We start from the raw sequence: 19,015 nt of genomic DNA on the forward strand, positions 1-19,015 counted from the left end.
TTTTACATTTGAAATCTTTTTAGAAGTTATTTCATTTCTGAATATTGGAATTTAGGAAATCACTATATTTCAACTTACAGGACACAATGTTTTCATGTTTCTTCTGATAATAAAGGTCCTACAGAACCTAACTACAGCTTTTACATTGGGTGTAATGGGAAAATTTGATTTGCTTAACACTGTTTCATTTGAAGTTGTACTATCCAGGATTGCAATTACAATATTAAGTGGGAATTTTTGTCTTGGTATGGGGCAGATTGATAAAATTCAAAGATCTGGACAAATTAAGTGAATGAGTAAATAGATAAAAGGTTAATAGATTTTAATGTGATGAAATGTAAAATGCCCATTAGTGTATGTACAAAATAGATTGGTTTTGATTGACACAAGTATAAAGAGAAAAAGATTTGTGTATTAAAAATAGAAAACGCTGGAAATACTCAACATGTCTGGCAGAACCTGTAGGGAAGGAAACTGAATTAACCTTTCAGGTCAATGAACTGTCATTGGAACTGATGATTATTAATTAAAGTGCTATCCATATTTTGTCTCTAAGACCAATTATGTGTTGGAATACTTCCCAAGGGTACTTGATTCTACATCAAAACAAGTTAATTTAATATGTAATTTGGTAAGGGTAAAACAATGATGTCTCTACTAGAGTTAAATTAACTACTGTACAACTTGCTGATTCATGCCTCGCGCCTGTTATACATATCAAGTTTACTTGAGACACTATCCACTATTCTCATATTGTGTATATGTAAAGGGCTTAAAAATACATCCACTGTTCTGTTTTCTAATTAGTTAAAGCATACAGCATTGTCCAATTCTCCTGGAGTCATTTAGTTGGAAAACAGGAATAGAAACTCCCAACAAAGTATGTGTGAAGAGTGACTGTAGGGTCTTTTGATGGGATTTTCGGCCCTCCCCATGACGTATTTCCTGGTGGCGGAAGCAGCTGGTGGCAGGATCTTCCACTCCCATCGATGTCTATGAAGTTTTGTGTGCCCCGCACTATCTGCTGCTGGGAAATGTGCCACAGGGGCAGAGGTCACCATCGGCAGGACCATATGATCCCACCAAGGACTGAAAATTTCAGTCTACATTAAAACATTAAAACATTGTGCCCTGTAAGGAATTAATAAAAGTAATTGAAACATCTGTGAAAAGAAACAGAAACCTATAGTAAGGCACTGAGTGTCTTTCCGCCAGGCTGTTTTATCTAAGATTAGCACATGCAGAAGATGTTTTAAGAGGAAAGTATGCTCAGAGTAAATCAAGTTTGCACTGTCTTTTATTTCTTGAAAAGGCCTCACCCCGGAAAGTATCAATCACCATTGGGAATTTCCATTAACTCCACTCATTTGTTGGCCTTCAAGGAGGTCTAATAATTAAGCTGTTTCTTCAGAGCACAAGGATACTAATATAATTGTTTTGAAAGCTTTTTAAACATTCTTTTAAATTTTCTGAGAAACTGACCACTGTACTCCAATATATCTAGCAAGCTGTTCTAAGTATTTTTAAAGGCTAATTTCAGTCATTTAAAATTAGATTACTCACAGCTAGTGATTGACATTGTGATTTAAAACACTAATTTTGTGATAAACTCATTTTCACTGTGTTGAACTGCACCTTTACCAGTCTTAATTATGCCCAGGAATGTTTTTAAAATTACCTATTAAAATGCTACCTGATTGCTTTGGTTTTTGATAGATTTTGTGTTTGGCAATAATGAATGAGAGGAAATTTGAGAAAGAACACTTCTCAAGTGACCACAATTTTCAATGCATTTGTACCTCGACCAGTAATAACGCCCAAACCCTACTTCATTAAAGGTTGATATTCCAAAATAACAACAATATTTCTATTAACTTTAATTGCTCATTACCTTATTGTGATATTACTGTAATCAAATCAAAGGTCACTTGACATCAGCAAGAAAGATATTGAACTCCCCTACAAACAAGAGAGAAATATTTCCATCTGAAGTCAAACGGTCATTGAAGTCGTAACTCCCTTATACAAGAGTACTAGATTAACACGATACTGTCACGAATGCTTTAATCAATTATCATATATCCACAGGGCTGGTTCAGTCAATTTGTCTGTTTTAAACAATGGCCTGGATTTTCCAATTCCCCAAAAAGAGCAGGAATCGTCATGGGCATGACGGAAAGGGTACTGAGAAAGTGGTATGGTGGGAGGACAAATATCATCTTGAGAGAGGTTCATGCTCCACTGCTGTCACTCTTCAGGGGTGGGGCCTCAGTAATCTGCCATGCACTCCCGTAGAGAATAGCGTGCTTGACTGCTGGAGTAAAACTCTGAAAGCTCCTTGACACCAGTCCGAGCCTGCAGCAAGCTGAGATTTTGTTCCCTCAGTTTGAGCTTCCACTGCAGTGTTCAGACTTTGGATGGCTTCTATTTGTGGTGTAATGGAAGCTCAAACATCGGCCATCAGACAATGCAATTGGAGGCTGGAGATTTTAGGCAAAATTATTGATAAGCTTTGCCCCTTGAGGAGATGGTAAAGCTGTGACAGTCCTTGAAAGGTATCTGGAGTTAGACAGCAACACACCAGCCTTACTTGCTGCATTGTTTGTACTGCTGTTTCCTCCCTGGCATTTTCAGTTTCTTATTCGAATATTACTTTATTGTCCTGATCATTGGTCTGCATGTTGAAAGTTGTTTTCAGGAAATGACATTTATAACAAAAGCCCAGTGAGTGGATTTGAAACACCAGAGAATTACTACATTAGTTCTTCTAGGGATTCAGGTTATTGTGTTTCCTCATGTGACTGTAATGTAGTGTCAGATATATGGGGGGACATTTGTTACAATAAAAATTTGTAAAATTGTTTTTTAACAGTGAGGTTCCACTGAGTACCATTGCAAAGTAAAATATTGATGAGGGAGGCTGTTTCAACTATCTAGTTTCCTTTTCAACAGAAATATGTCTTCCTATCATAATACCAGAGATTTTGCCTCTGATCCCTTAATGGAGCTCCCTTTCTAACTATTATAGGGTGCTATGATGCAGACTTGATGGGCCAAATGGCCTTCTTCTGCACTGTAGGGAGTCCATGATTCTATTAATCACTTTGTAAAATATAGGTTTCCTGAAGGAGGTCTTGAACTTACTTTTTACCAGTTTGTACCTATATCTCCCTTGACTTGCAACCTGAAGTCACAGTCAGGGTTGACTTTTTCTGCTGCTAATTCTACCAAACAGGTTCATAGGTTGCAGTGTTATATTTTCATGAGAGTTACAAACAAGCTTCATTATTGTGATTCATGGTGTCATCTACAACTCAATCTTAGGTTAGTGCTTGGCTGTTATGTCATTAAGATTCTTCATTTAACTTGAATCACATTTTCATTTTGCAGACCGTATATGCTAGAAGTAACAAAGTTGTTTCAGCATGGTATGTATTTTACTCAATTTAAATTGCTTATTCATGATACTATTGAAATATATATGGACTTTCCTCTTTTGATAGTTTGTTTGACAAAATGATTGTAATTGATTTCTAATCATGTACCCGTGACAAGTTTTTGTTTATTATAATCATTAAAATATGACCTATCCTTGCAGAAGCAACAAATCTATCACAGTCTTGTAAAATACAACCAAATGGCAGGAGCAATACTGATCTAGCTGTCCCTCGGTGTTATATATCAGTCAATAAATACTGCATTCAGCAGCAAAGCATCACACACCATTGTTTCTGTCTCTCCTGGGTAATACCATGGCTTAGAAATCTGATTTTCTAGGTTTGCTAACTTGAGAAACATTTATAGAGAATCAGGTACACAATACTTCCACTGTCTATGCCACTCTTTCATGAGAAGGTTCTACTCTCCTGATGGCACTGAAGACACAGACTGAATTTGATTTTAAACTTTATACACTTACTTTTTAAAACTCTTGTCCTCACGTTTGAATGATTTCATAGCCTTGTTCTTCCCACTCTCAGCTCTACAAAATTTGTCAAGCTCTCTGGGGGTGTTTTTGCTCACAAGAATGGTTGAGTTGGTATTGTGTGGAAAGAAAATTGAACCAGCTCCAACCTGCTGATTTTGACAGAATGGTGATTCACTTTATTTCTAATGCTTTTGGCCACCTGTAACTTACTCATTGGAGTTGACATGAGTTTTAACATAGTCGTGTTGGCAATTAACCTCACTCTCAATATCATTAGCATCTGCTAATGAGGCTATTTTCAATTTAACTACATGGACACTTGAATTTAACAACTTCAACAGGGCAATTTTAACAATGCCAAGAAGTGCTTGGACCTGATTCCATACCTCAAATTGGTGCGAAATGATTGAGATCTGTGAATAGAAGTCACAAAGTTGAAGCTCGTGGCTACGTAATGGGGCCAGGAACCATAACGTTGCAGTCCTGGGAGGCAGTCACATGCCCATTTTCTCAGCACTGAAAAAGAAACTGTGAATTATTCAACAATATATGAACTCGACCAGTTTTTTCTTCTATTTTCAGTTGTCCCCAAACCTCGTACTGATGCCATGACAGTTATCAATAAAGGTTTGAAGAACAGGCTGCAAAGCATCATGAAGAGGGTATGAAAAATGTTCCTTGCATGCACTGCAATACAAGATATTAACCAGTCATTTCTAAATCAGAACACCAATGTTGAAAAAAAAAACCTTTGGAGAAATTCTTAATTATAATATAACTTTGTATTGCTTTAAATTCCTAATTATAATATAACTTTGTATTGCTTTAAATTCCACAAAAAAACTTTAGGTAAATGTTGAGAACTGGTGATTTCTGACAATTGTTTACAAGGATTAATAACAAAATTACACTGTTTTAATCAGAAAATTAGATTGGAATCATTGATGGCCATTCTTTGGGCATTATGAGTGTCCTGAGACCTCAACATTGGAATTTGTGGCGTTTGTGCACACTTTTGGGGCCAATTGTGCCAGAAGCCATTTGATGAGGGTGTTATGTGAACACAGTGTATAGCCAGTGAATGTGTAGGCAGTTCAGGATATCAGTCAGCATGAACTCTCCAGCTAATCTTACACAGTGGAACATTTATTTAGCAGTTAGTAGGACCCTTACCAGTGCTATTTAATGAGATCATCAGCTATATATAAATTAGTTGCTGGTTGATTCTGTCTTGCTGTTGCTTCGACTCTATCAATGTTTGCTGCTTTCTATAGTTGTTTAAAGTTGTAAAATCTACAGGGAGTGGTGTGGCCGATCATGGAGCTTTTGCTCACTTCTGCACAAACCAGTTGCTCCCAGATATGTGTGCACTAGTAGACAACCCCCTGAATGATAGCATTACTTGGGGAAGGAACAAGCTGCTGGAAGGGGGAGGAGGAGGAGGAGCAGGAGGCTATATCTAACCAGTGGATTCAGGGAACAATTCTCCGACCTGAACCTCAGTGTGGAACCATGTGTGAGATGTCTGCACTTCGATAAGGATCCCACAGCAAAATTTACAACTTTCCCCAACCCCAACAGCTACCTAAAAGCAGCACTCCCTCAATGTTCAGCTGGCGTATTACCATAGAGAATGAATCACAGAGGTCAATGCCTCCCAGTGTCTTGGCAGCAGTCATAATGCCCTCATTTAGCAACACTCTGGTGTTCCAGCTGCTTTTGAGCTACTACTGCAAACCAAAGGATGGCCACTGAGTGACAAAGACTATCTGGTCATGACATGGCTGATGATGCCAATGCGCAGCATGCATACAATGAAAGTCATGCTGTCACATGAAATGTAGTGGAGCAGACCACTGGTGTACTGGAAAAATGCAGCTGCTGCCTGAACTGCTCTGGAGGAGCCTTGCACTACTTGGCATAGCGAGTGACCCTAGTCATTGTGGTCTGCCATATGCTGCACAGCCTTGCAAACATGAGGGAACAACCTTTGCCACTGAGGATAGGGGCACAGCTGAAGAACCAGGACATAAAAAAAGAGAGAAACAACCTAGACATAGGCAACTTCTTTCTGCTTCAGTTGTCCATGAAGAACTCATCCCAGTGCAATACTGTCAGCAGCAAACACAACTCCTCATTCACCAATGGCTCTATAATTTATCTTCCCTCTTTCACTGTATCTGCGAGACTACAATGCAAAAATAAAAGCCATCACAAATAACCATTCCAAATCAAAATGATCAATGAATTCATGCCATATTGCATATGAATATAAACTGTTCACCCTTCTAAAGTCCCTTAATACCTGCCTTGTTAGGTCTTTGCTTGTCCTAGTTCTCCTACACAGTGCCTACAGGTGGTGTGTAGAAGCTGCTGACTTCCAGTAGAGGGGATTGCAGATGGCCATGGAGGATGACATCAAGTAGCTCTGGGTCAAGATGGCCTGGCTGAGGACTGCCCCACCTCAGCGTGTATGGCATCAGTGTACCAACTGGCACCAAAAAGGGTACTGACAGAGTTGCAGGTATGGGGGGGGGGGGGCAAATGTTGTCATCCTGAGAGAAAACAGCTGCTTTGTGCTTTATTGAGCCACTGCCAGTATCTTGGGGCGATGCCTCAAAGTTTCTAGCTGGAGGACAGATTGCAGGCTGCGCACAGTGAAACCCTTTGCGTAGTGTCATCCTCTGCGCAGTGTAATCCTTCGAGCGATGTATTCCTCTGCGCAGTGTATTCCTCTACGTGCTTTGCACGGTGCAATCCTCCTTTGCACTGTGTAATCCTGTGCGCTGTGTAATCCTCCTGTGTGCGGGGTAATCCTCCTCTGCACGGGGTAATCCTTTGCATAATTTAATCTGCAGCCATGTTCGCTGTCTTAACCTGCTGGCAGTACAGACATTGGGTGGTTTCTGCTCGAGCTGCAACATCTGTCATCATTCCACAATATGGTTGTTTGCAAAGGTGTGCTGATGGATTTGGCTATCATTTCAATGTTGGTAAGGATGACCTCTAAGTTCTCTGCAAACCTTTAGGCATGAGGCTGGTTTTGGCATTTTAAATTGCATTCCCTAACCTTAATCACTCATGTGAGGTCAATGAGTCTCTTGTACCGCTGAATCCTGGCTTTTGGGGCTTAGCTCCTTGCATGACTCCTCCATGACTATCTGTTTTCACTGTCTCCTCTGCATGTATCTGGGAGCTGCCGACCCAGCGCAGATGAAGGCCATCTTTCCTCCTTTCAACCTCTTCGGCCAAGGCCTCCACCACAGTATTTGAAAAACCCCTATTCCACTCTCTTCCATGTTGTGCCATGTTTACCAAGTTAGATTTTCAAAGTTCCAGCACCTTATCAAACCATAATGCCATCTAACTGCCCCCCTCCCCTCCCCTCCACCTCCTTTAACAGGTGCATGCGAGATTTAAGCAGTGTAGCCTAGCTTGAAATGATGCTACCCATTCATACTGTTGGTCTCTGATGAAGTGTCCACTGGGCCAATGGAGAGTTCAGCATGCCTGTTTGCTGAAATCATTGAAATGAGCAGGCAGCTCAAAGTGTGACAGCTAACAAGTTTAATTGTGCACCCGGGCCTCTTTGCATGTGATCCTGGGCTATCCAGTTTAGCCCTCAGATGCAAGCCTAGAAGACTGGGCCCAAAATGCAGAGCGTATGTGTTACATTTTTCAGACCTCCAAATACTGAGGGGGATGAGAAGCAGAAAGTGGTCCCTATGATGGCATGGGGGGTCTCAAGCTTCAGTATAATAAAAAGCCTGATCTATCTGGATGCCCCTGACTCCAAAACCTTTAATGAATTGGTGGACTTGGTTAAAGGATGTTATGACCTGAAACCTTCCGGGCCCGATTGTACCATTTTGATTCTAAGTGCTGGGCGGACTTAAAACTGGGAGTGTTTCAGATCAGACTTTTAGACCCGTTCTGAGGCGCCCCCATACGCACTCTCTCTGCAAAAATATCAGTGATTCCGAATCGCGCTGCAGAAGCCTGTGGGCGGGGCTTAATGTGCCCGAAACCCTGCAGCTCTGATTGGCATCTTCTTCTGCGCATGTACAGAAAAAAATAATGATAGAATGGTGATCCCCTGCCACATTCTTCCTGGGCCGGATAATGCCTCCCTCGACCCCCACAGACATTGCCCCACCCGCACAACATTATTGACCCCCTTATCCCCCACCTCCCTGCCACCTAGACAGGTCGTGGACCCCTCCCACTCTTCCTCCCCCACCGATCTCTGGCAGAGTGTCAGTGGACCCCCCTCCTCCTTCCCTCCCCTCCAATCTCAGGCTGAGTGGTAGTGGACCCCCTTCCCCCTCACCAATCTCAGGCAGAGTGGCAGCGGACCCCTCTTCCTCCCTACCGATCTCAGGCAGAGTGGCAGCGGACCCTCTTCCCTCCTCACCGATCTCAGGCAGAGTGGCAGTGGAGCCCCCTTCCCCCCCACCAATCTCAAGCAGAGAACCGTCAGATGCTAGGCACTTACCTCCTCACATGTCATTGATGAAGACGAACATCTCGCCAAGGCCATCCCCACACCCCCACTTCTTGCCTTCAAACAACCGCACAACCTCAAACAGACCATTGTCCGCAGCAAACTACCCAACTTTCAGGAGAACAGTGACCACAACACCACATCACCCTGCCACAGCAACCTCTACAAAACGTGCCGGATCATCGACGCGGATGCCATCATCTCATGTGAGAACACCATCTACCAGGTACACGGTACCTACTCTTGCAATTCGGCCAACGTTGTCTACCTGATACGCTGCAGGAAAGGATGTCCCGAGGCATGGTACATTGGGGAAACCATGCAGATGCTACGACAACAGATGAATGAACACCGCTCGACAATCACCAGGCAAGACTGTTCTCTTCCTGTGGGGGAGCACTTCAGCAGTCACGGGCATTCAGCCTCTGATCTTCGGGTAAGCGTTCTCCAAGGTGGCCTTCATGATACACGACAGCGCAGAGTCGCTGAGCAGAAACTGATAGCCAAGTTCCGCACACATGAGGACGGCCTAAACCGGGATGTTGGGTTTATGTCACACTAACAGTAACCCCCACAGCTTGCCTCCTGGACTTGCAGAATCTCACTGGCTGTCCTGTCTGGAGACAATACACATCTCTTTAACCTGTGCTTAATGCTCCCTCCACTCACATTGTCTGTATCTTTAAGACCTGGTTGGCTGTAGAGATTCGCATTCTAATCAGTATTCTGTAACTTGATTTTGTGTCTCTGTGCCCTGTTTGAGAGCAGATTTCCACTCCATCTGACAAAGGAGCAGCGCTCCGAAAGCTAATGGCATTTGCTGCCAAATAAACCTGTTGGACTTTAACCTGGTGTTGTTAAAACTCTTACTGAATTAACAATGTGACTGTCCAAAAAAAGTATTGGCAGAATCAAATTTGGATCTAAAGAAGACCTTTGAGATAGCTCTATCATTGGAGAATGCAGAGAAAGGAGCTCAAGAACTACAGGGGATATCAGACAGCAGTGTCCTCTGATTGGGGGAGGAATGAGTAGTGAGCCTGTGAAATTCTCTACCAAAGCAGTTGAAGCCAAAACATTGTGGGGGCGATTCTCCCAGCTCGCTGCACTGCTTTTGTAGCGCAGCTGGCTGGGAGACTCAAGTGGAGGCCATTTCACAGGCTTGTTTCACTCCAGCGGGGTTTACAATAGCTCCCCATGTGCGGGGAGCCAGCAGTGGACCACACTGGAGTAAAGGGGGCCATGGAAACCCCCATGAGTCTGGAGTAAGGAGGGGATACCTACCACCTGGCCCTGCCCATGGGGAAAAGTGCCAATGCCCAGGGGGCCCATTGGCACTGTCCACTGGGCATCAGGCATTGCCAAGGGGCATAATGGGGCAGGGCTAATGGGGGTGGGGTGAACGGTGGGGATGGGGGTTCCCACTGCAATTCTACACTCAGGCTGAGTGACAGAGAGAATGAGGCCAGCGATCGGGGTTGGCCATCAGGGTTGGGGTGGGGTGGGCGGCCTGCCGGTGGGGTCAGGACTGGGGAGGGTTGAGGCTGATCCAGACATGTTTGGGAGACCAGGGATTGGGCCGTGGGAGAGCCGGTGGGCCAGTGATGGGAGATTGCAGGGATTTCCAGAAGACATTTGATAAGGTACCACATCAAAGTTCATTGAGCAAAATAAAAGCTCATGGTGCATGGAGTAGCATACTGGCATGGATTGAAGATTGGCTGGTGAATCGGAAACAGAGTTGGCATATGTGGGTTATTTTCTATTGGCAGGATGTGACGAGTGGTGTGCCACAGGAATCATTGCTGGGGCCTCAAATGTTTACAATTTATATCAATGATTAGGACAAAAGGGACTTGAGGTGTGGTTGCTAAATTTGTTAATGATACAAAGATGGGTAGGAAAGTAAATTGTGAAAAGAACATAAGGAGGCCACAAAGAGACATAGATAGGTGAAGTGAGTGGACAAAAATCTGGCAGAGTATGTGGGAAAATGTGAATTTGTCCATTTTTGGCAGGAAGAATAAAAAAAGCTTATTATCTAAATGGCAAAAGATTGCAGAGCTCTGAGGTGCAGAGAGATCTGGATATCTTAACGCATGAATCACAAAAGGCTAGTATACAGCTGCAGCAAATAATTAGGAAAGCAATAGAATGTTATAATTTATTGTGAGGGGAATTGATTACAAAAGTAGAGAGGTCGTGCTTCAGTTGTACAGGACATTGGTGAGACCACATCTGGAGTATTGTGTACAGTATTGGTGTCTTTATTTAAGGAAAGGCGTTAGAAGCAGTACAGACAAAATTTACTAGACTAATACCAGGAATGGAGGGGTTGTCTTATGAGGAAAAATTGGAGAGGTTAGGTTTGTATTCACTAGAGTTTAGAAGAGTAAGAGGTGACTTGATTGAAATATTTAAGATCCTGAGGTATACTGATAGGGTGGAAGTGGAGATGATGTTTCCTCTAAACTAGGGCTCATTGTTTAAAAATAAGTGCCACTCATTTAAGCTGGAATTTAGGAGAATTTGTTTCTCTCAGAGGGTCGTGGGTTTCTGGAGGTCTCTTCCTCAACAGTAGTGGAAGCGGAATATTTGAATATTTTTAAGGCGGAGCTAGAAAGATTCTTGATTGACAAGGGGTGAAAGATCATCGAGTTAGGCAGGAATGTGGGTTTGAGGTTACAATCAGCCAGGATCTTATTGGAGGGTGGAGCAGGATTAAGGGTCTTAGTGGCCTCTTCCTGCTCCATATTTGTTGTATTCATATGTATGTTTGTAGCACCACTACCTGCAGACCTCACCAACTGTAAATAATTCAGCACTTCCACAAATTCAAACAGAGTCAATGTGAAGTAATCAGCAACCAAACTGCAAGCTGTTGATGATCCCTTTAAATTGCACTGGTATTGGTGATAGAAGGGGAGACAGGTCTTCCTTCTGCTGAATGGACATTCAGTTATTTAAGAGAGACCATTAGCTAAAGTAACAAAGTTGAAATTGGTGATCCTGGTGTTAAATCAGCATTAGACACTAAATGACGTCATAATTTGTCGACTCTACATGCTTCTGTGTTCGTGTAGAAACTTTCTTCAGGCAATTTCTGTTCAATAGTCCATTTTCTCACCTGTCAATGTGGCTGTTTACATCAAATCAAATTTAGTCAGTTATATATTTTACAAAAATAAGTAATTGTAGTCAAGAATGCTTTGCAATGTATCTTACAAATTGTGGAAGTACTTCATCCAAAACAAATTATTTGCGTGCAGTGTTTGTTGACTTGTGGATAAACATGCATGTGATTTTGTACACAGCAGTAATGCCCCACTTTGATTTGATTTATTATTGTCACATGTATTAGCATACAGTGAAAAGTATTGTTTCTTGTGCACTATACTGACAAAGCATACCGTTCATAGAGAAGGAAATGAGAGAGTGCAGAATGTAGTGTTACAGTCATAGCTAAACATCAATGAGATGAATCATTGTTTAATCTATTTTGGGTGGTTCTCTTAGGCTAGATTACTAGAAGTAGTGCATTTTGCCACAATGGATCTAACAGTAAAAATAGCCGCAGTACAGAAATAAACAATCTGTCCATTTTCAATTTAGCTCAGCTAAGATCTTTTAAAAGTCTCAAATTCAAATGACACCTAGATATGACTTCAAAGACTTTAAAATTAATTCTTTGATTAACATAAATTATAAGACTACACACTGCCTGCACTTGGGGCCAAATGAGCTGAATGGATAATATGAGAAGAGCTCATTTGTATAACTGATTGACTTTGATGTAATGCAAACAGCCAGATTGACACTTCTTTGGAACAATATCAATGAACCTTTGAACAGAAATTGCCTGAAGCAAGTTTCTATGGAAATATTTTGCATCCACACAACCAATGGAGACAGAGAAGTTACACGATTCTCAGGTGCTCCTGAATGCACGAGAAACACCAGGGCTGCAATGCTACAGATGGTGGCTTCCAATAGAAGCATATGCTGTATGTTGGAAACTTTACCATTGAACACATGTCAATTCAATGGAGGGACACCTGCATTAGAGGTCTTTGTGACAAATACCCTGAGAACAGTCGAGCTCCCATAATAAATGCTCAGATTGCTGCCATAGAGGGTCAGAATACCAGATTGGAAAGATATGTTTCTACGAGCTGCAGCAGACCTGGTACTGATTACAGACAACTGTGAAGCAAAATTTTATTGGTTTTATTGTTAGATATTAGATCTGCTTTCCAACAGATCAAAGTTGTGCAGAACCAGGGCCCAATGCTTGAATGAGCTTAAATAGTGCTCTTTCTTTGGACTTCACTACTGTACAATTGCTGCTGCTGTCACCATTTGGTCACAAGGTGGTGAATGCAATTTCTTTCCTGCAAACAATGCACCTGTGAGTTGTTTATTGGGTCTGGAGCAAGGGGAGGAGATGGGAAATGGAGGCAGTGAAGAGGAAATGGGAATGGAAGGAAGGAGTGGATATAGGAGAGGAGACAGAAATGCTTCGAAGAGGATTTGATTTAATTTATTATTGTCACATGTATTAGTATACAGTGTAAAGTATTGTTTCTTGTGCGGTATACAGACAAGCAAACCGTACATAGGGAAGGAAAGGAGAGGGTGCAGAATGAAGTGTTACAGTCATAGCTAGGGTGCAGAGAAAGATCAATTTAATATGAGGTAGGTCCATTCAAAAGTCTGATGGCAACAGGGAAGAGCTGTTCTTGAGTCAGTTGGTACATGAGTATTGGGCAGTCCAATACCTTTCTAGAAGAGAAGGCCTTGAGCATCCCAATACCACTCTGAGGTTACAATACATCTGTCAAAACAATTATACATTCTTCAAGTTTGTTTTTCCCGCCTTCCCGTTAGTTATGAACCAGTCATCATTAGCATAAATCAATCATTGTTAACAGTTGTCATACACCTTAGCCAATTACATTCTACCCTCTGACATCATGGGACTTCATTAATCTGTAGAATCTTCTCCCTGTAGCTTAGCAACGCCAGACGCTTAGCTACGAAGGTCAAAGTTACTGTTTCCACCAACTCTCATTTACGTCAATGGCCAAACCAGACAGCTGAAATTCTCATGTCTGAGAAGAGTTATCATATCAGGCCAACTTGAACAGCCCTATTCATAAAGTGGCTTGGGGACCCATATTGTTCGTAACTTTTGCTGATAAAACTATACACATTTTGTGGTTTCGTTGTTCCAAAGAATGTGGTTTGTCTCACTCAATCTTCATCCCATCATGCCATTGGAGCTGCCTGCTTTTGGCTAAAGTTTACAATTACTTTAAAAATACAGCTAAAATACATTTTAAAATCCAAAGTACATGTTTAAATCAGAAATACTTGTTCAAATCTCATACTTATTTAAATCTCTTACTGTGTTCATATCGTCTTCATGCAGACAGTTCCCTTGTTAGATTGTGAGTCTGATCTGAGGTCATTTTACTCAGTGCTGGTAATTTACTAGTGTCTTAAATCCCTAATTGTTTGACATTTCTCTAACCTACTATGAATTTCTCCAGCAGGTACCCTGGAAGTAATTGTTGTTGTATATTTCCCAACAATATGCCACTAAATGCCATTAAATGCCGCTAATTACATTTTGATAATTTATTTTCAGATTGAGAGAATAGAGGAACTGGTACCAGAAATAAAGATGAAACGGCAAGACAACCTAAATGAGGTAGACATTCTCTAGAATCAACAAGTGAACTTAACTAATATAATTAATAGTTGCTAAAGTTATTTTTTAAATTTAGAAAGAGGCCACACATTCTCTGTCTCTCTCTTATTCACCCTTTATTGCCACTTGCTACTCCTTTGAAGGTGGAAAGTCTCTGATTGGTCCTGCAGCTTTGTGAGCCTGCCACTATCCTTAATTGAAGGGCAATCCCATCTTCAGGTCAATTAAGAGGATGCTCATGTGAAAATCAGAATGAGGGATTCCTCATGGGAGAGGGGTTGGGTGAAGTTCGGGACCAAGAAATAGCCTTGACCTTTGGAGGGAAAATCTTGCCTGAAGACATATTTCTCATTCAGAAGAGGTGTGTTCACCAGGCTTTGCTTTTGGTATTAGGGCCACTGATTTTTGTGGTAGATGATAATGATCTAGGCTTGGATACAAGGGGCATGATTTCAAAGTTTGCAGATGACACAAAACTGGAAAATATAGTACAATAAACAGTGAGGAGAATCGCGGTGGACTTTAGCCAGATGTAGAAGGACTGGTGAATTTAAAAGACTCGAGGCAGATGAAATTTACTGCAAAGCTGAATTTTGGAGTGAAGAATAATCTGTGGAGGATTTTGGATCTTTAAAAGTGATTAAATGATATTCTAACATTCAAGGCTCAATTTAGAAATGACCTTTTCCCATTTCGATCTATGTTGATCTATGGTAGGTTAGCCAAGTTTGTTTGAAGATGGCTATTTTAGACAACATTTCTTGGTCCTTCTTCAAAAACTGAACAATGAATAAGGTTACTTGGCCAAAATGCTAGATGTTAACACTAAGTGATAATTATGTAAAGAAGTAGCAAGAAAACAATGGGTGGAATTTTACAGCTCCGTCACAGCAGGAATGGGGCTGTAAAATGCCGTGGACCATTCAAATATCCATTGAATTTGGTGAACGTAAAACCTCGCTGGTGTAAAATTCCACCCACATTGGACTGCGTGAGATCAGCTTTCAAGGAGTTGAATACATTCAACATGTGCAAGAGGGATCAAGCAATATGACTCGAAACTAAAATCCTTGTTAAACAAGTGACCAATATCATAGAGTGTCAATGCGAAAATTTGCAACTGCAACTTGAGAGCTTCATAAAGCATGGCATATGTTCATGCAGCCCTTGGAATAGTTTGCATAGTCTTTTTGATCTAGAATGCGCAGCAGAAATGCCTGGAGCAATTGCAGACTTTATGTAGAATGTTCACTGATAATCACAAAGGCCTTTGATGCAGTAATTAGAGAAGGAAATAGCAAAGCACATCTATTTGTCCTGTTAAGACCAGTAATTTGGACACAGTAATTGCTGATGATACCATATATTCCCATAACCATTTCAAAGTTTCCCTCCAAGTCACACATCATCTTGATTTGGAAATGTATCGCTGTTCATTCATTGCCACAGAGTTGAAATTCTGACACACACTACCTAACAGCAATGTGGGTGCATCTACATCATACAGACTGCAGCGGTCAGGATGGCACGTGCTGAATAACAATTAGGGATGGGCAATAAATGCCAGCAAAGACCCCACCTCATAAATGAATAACAGAAAGCTTCATGCCTGCTTTGTTCTGGGCTTTTCTTTATGCAGTTATATTGTGCGTTGCATAATTGATTTAAATGTGCCATTTTCAACCCCTATAGAAAAAGAGCCAGAGATTTATTCCCTGATAACTGCACTACACTCTTCTCTTTCTCAAGCTGATCTATATTGTGTTATTGGTTTTCCGGATCACCCTTGCATTTGGAGTTCGTACCCAGCTTAAATAAATAAAACAAAGGTATGTAAAGCCTACAACAAATAACTAGGATCTCCACATTGGATCAAAAAGTCAATATAAAACTGATCTTAGAAGAAAACAAAGAACGTGGTGAGTGAAAAAAAAGCTAAATGCCATGGATTGTCAGTCACAATGCACCCACAAACCAGGACATCAACAGCCACATCAGAAAGGACAATGTGGGATGTGATTACCATGTTATTCTGTTTGGAACCAAATCAACCATAAGTTGAGAGTAAAACTTTGGCTGGGATTCTCCCAAAAAAATTCTAAATCCCCAATTTGCAGGAAAGTGGGAGTAACTCGTGCCAATTTCTTTTAGTGGGATTTCCAGAATGAATCTCTGACACTCTGAGCACTGCAGAGTGCCCAGCGAGATTCACTCTGAAAATCAGGGAGTGGTGCCTATTCCCACTGAAGAGGTTGGAATCAGCGCACTGAGAGGGCCAACACTCAGTACCGATCTCTGGGAGTTTGGTACGCACAACCTCCCAGCATTGAAATTGGTGGTCTCGCCCTCCGCCGCCACCCCCCCCCCCCCCCCCCCGCCCCACAGGGGACATGCTGGCCTTTCACTGACCACACCCCAACACATATCGCTGGCCTCTCAAACCGCCCCCGCCCCCCCCCGCCCCACCCACCCCCCCACGGACATCGCTGGTCTCTCACCGACCACCCCTCCAACACATATCACTGGCCTCCCACACCACACCCCCCCCCCCCCCCCCCCCCATGGACATCGCTGGCTTCATTCCTGGCCTCTCATCTCCCCTCCCACACCAACGGATCGCTGCCCTCATCGTTATCGTTTTATTGTTGACATCTCACCCCCCCCCACAGACATCGCTGGCCTCTCACCCTGACCTGTACATTGCTGCATTCCACTATCCCCCTGATCCGGACACACTGGATTCTGCATCCCCTTGACCCGACATCACTGGCCTCCCCCAGCCCCCCCACACCCCTGACCCGGACATTGCTGGCCTCCCCATTCCCACCCCGCCATCCGGATATCACTGGCCTCCACCATCTCCCCCCGACCCGGGCATTGCTGGACACCCCATCTCTCACCCCGCCCGGCCATCGCTGGATTTCCCATCCCTCCAGATCTGCTCATCATTGGACTCCACCATCTCCCCCTGGCCCAAAATGAGACCCTTGAGCATTGTGCCTCCACCCTCCCCCCCACCTTGACACAGTACCTTGTTGAGTTAATCCAATCAATACCTTTGGAGATGGCTCCCTCTCTATTGAAACCAGGCTGCCTGTACATTTATTATTCACCATGAAATTTACCCAACCGGCCCATGAGTGACCCAAACTGACTGCACCTCAACTCCCTTATCAAGGCAGATTTGTATATAAGCTGTAAACATGGACACAAAGGCAGTAATGCCAGTAAGATGGCACAGAGGAGATGTACTCCCAGGTTTTCAGATGGTGAGCGGACCCGGCTGCTGAACGCTGTGGAGGAGAGGCGCAAGCTGCTCTACCCCATTGAAGGACATCGCCCAAGGGGTTGCCAATTATATCTGGGAGGCTGTGGCTGCATCTGTAAGTGCCCATGCACTGGCACGTTGCACCGGCGACCAGTGCCGCAAAAAGATGAATGACCTTCTTCGGGCAGCAGGGGTGAGTGTGGATCCCTTTCTGAAACCAAATACGTGCTGCGCTTACAATGAGAAACCACATGCAGACACCTCAAGGGTCTCATTCTCCCCCCTTCCCCGTCTCCAACCCCTGTGGCACCCCCAATCAGCACCCCACAGTGGCGAGGCATTGCCCCGATACAACCCACCTGAACGCCCCCACCTCCAACACACCTCTAATGGTCACCAACAGCCAGGTCATCGTCCAGCATGCAAGTGAGCATCAGTTGAACCCTATACATAAGAACATAAAAACTAGGAGCAGGAGTAAGCCATCTGGCCCCTCGAGCCTGCTCTGCCATTCAATAAGATCATGGCTGATCTTTTTGTGGACTCAGCTCCACTTACCCGCCCGCTCACCATAACCCTTAATTCCTTTACTGTTCAAAAATTTATCTATCCTTGCCTTAAAAACATTCAATGAGGTAGCCTCAACTGTTTCACTGGGCAGGGAATTCCACAGATTCACAACCCTTTGTGTGAAGAAGTTCCTCCTCAACTCAGTCCTAAATCTGCTTCCCCTTATTTTGAGGCTATGCCCCCTAGTTCTAGTTTCACCCGCCAGTCGAAACAACTTCCCTGATTCTATCTGATCTATTCCCTTCATAACCCTATATGTTTCTATAAGATCTCCCCTCATTCTGAATTCCAATGAGTATAGCCCCAGTCTACTCAGTCTCTCCTCATAAGCCAACCCTCTCAACTCCGGAATCAACCTAGTGAATCTCCTCTGCACCCCCTCCAGTGCCAGTATATCCTTTCTCAAGTAAGGAGACCAAAACTGTACACAGTACTCCAGGTGTGGTCTCACCAGCACCTTATACAGCTGCAACATAATCTCGCTGTTTTTAAACTCCATCCCTCTAGCAATGAAGGGCAAAATTCCATTTGCCTTCTTAATTACCTGCTGCACCTGCAAACCAACTCCTTGAGATTCCTGCACAAGGACACCCAGGTCCCTCTGCACAGCAGCATGCTGCAATTTTTTACCATTTAAATAATAGTCTATTTTGCTGTTATTCCTACCAAAATGGATGACCTCACATTCACCAACATTGTACTCCATCTGCCAGACCCTCGCCCACTCACTTAGATTATCTATATCCCTTTGCAGACTTTCAGCGTCCTCTGCACACTTTGCTCTTCCACCCATCTTAGTGTCATCTGCGAACTGTGACACACTACACTTGGCCCCCAACTCCAAATCATCTATGTAAATCGTAAACAATTGCGGTCCCAACACTGATCCCTGAGGCACACCACTAGTCACTGATCGCCAACCAGAAAAACACCCATTTACCCCCACTCTTTGCTTTCTGTTAGTTAACCAATCCTCTATCCATGCTAATACATTACCCGTAACACTGTGCACCTTTATCTTATGTAGCAGTC

General features: G+C 43.0%; 1 protein-coding gene across 1 annotated transcript in view; it reads left to right on the forward strand.

Annotated features, from left to right (window-relative positions):
* The window catches only part of LOC144504728 (uncharacterized), an 83,993-nt gene extending 69,833 nt beyond the window's left edge, over positions 1-14,160 (forward strand). The window contains exons 5-8 of the mRNA XM_078230473.1: positions 3,391-3,428; positions 4,511-4,590; positions 11,949-12,008; positions 14,083-14,160. Of these exons, the coding sequence (XP_078086599.1) occupies positions 3,391-3,428; positions 4,511-4,590; positions 11,949-12,008; positions 14,083-14,160 (256 nt within the window). The remainder of the gene's footprint in view (positions 1-3,390; positions 3,429-4,510; positions 4,591-11,948; positions 12,009-14,082) is intronic.
* The last annotated feature ends 4,855 nt before the right edge of the window (positions 14,161-19,015 follow it).

Source organism: Mustelus asterias, chromosome 15, assembly GCF_964213995.1.
Source record: "Mustelus asterias chromosome 15, sMusAst1.hap1.1, whole genome shotgun sequence".
Lineage (NCBI taxonomy): Eukaryota > Metazoa > Chordata > Chondrichthyes > Carcharhiniformes > Triakidae > Mustelus > Mustelus asterias.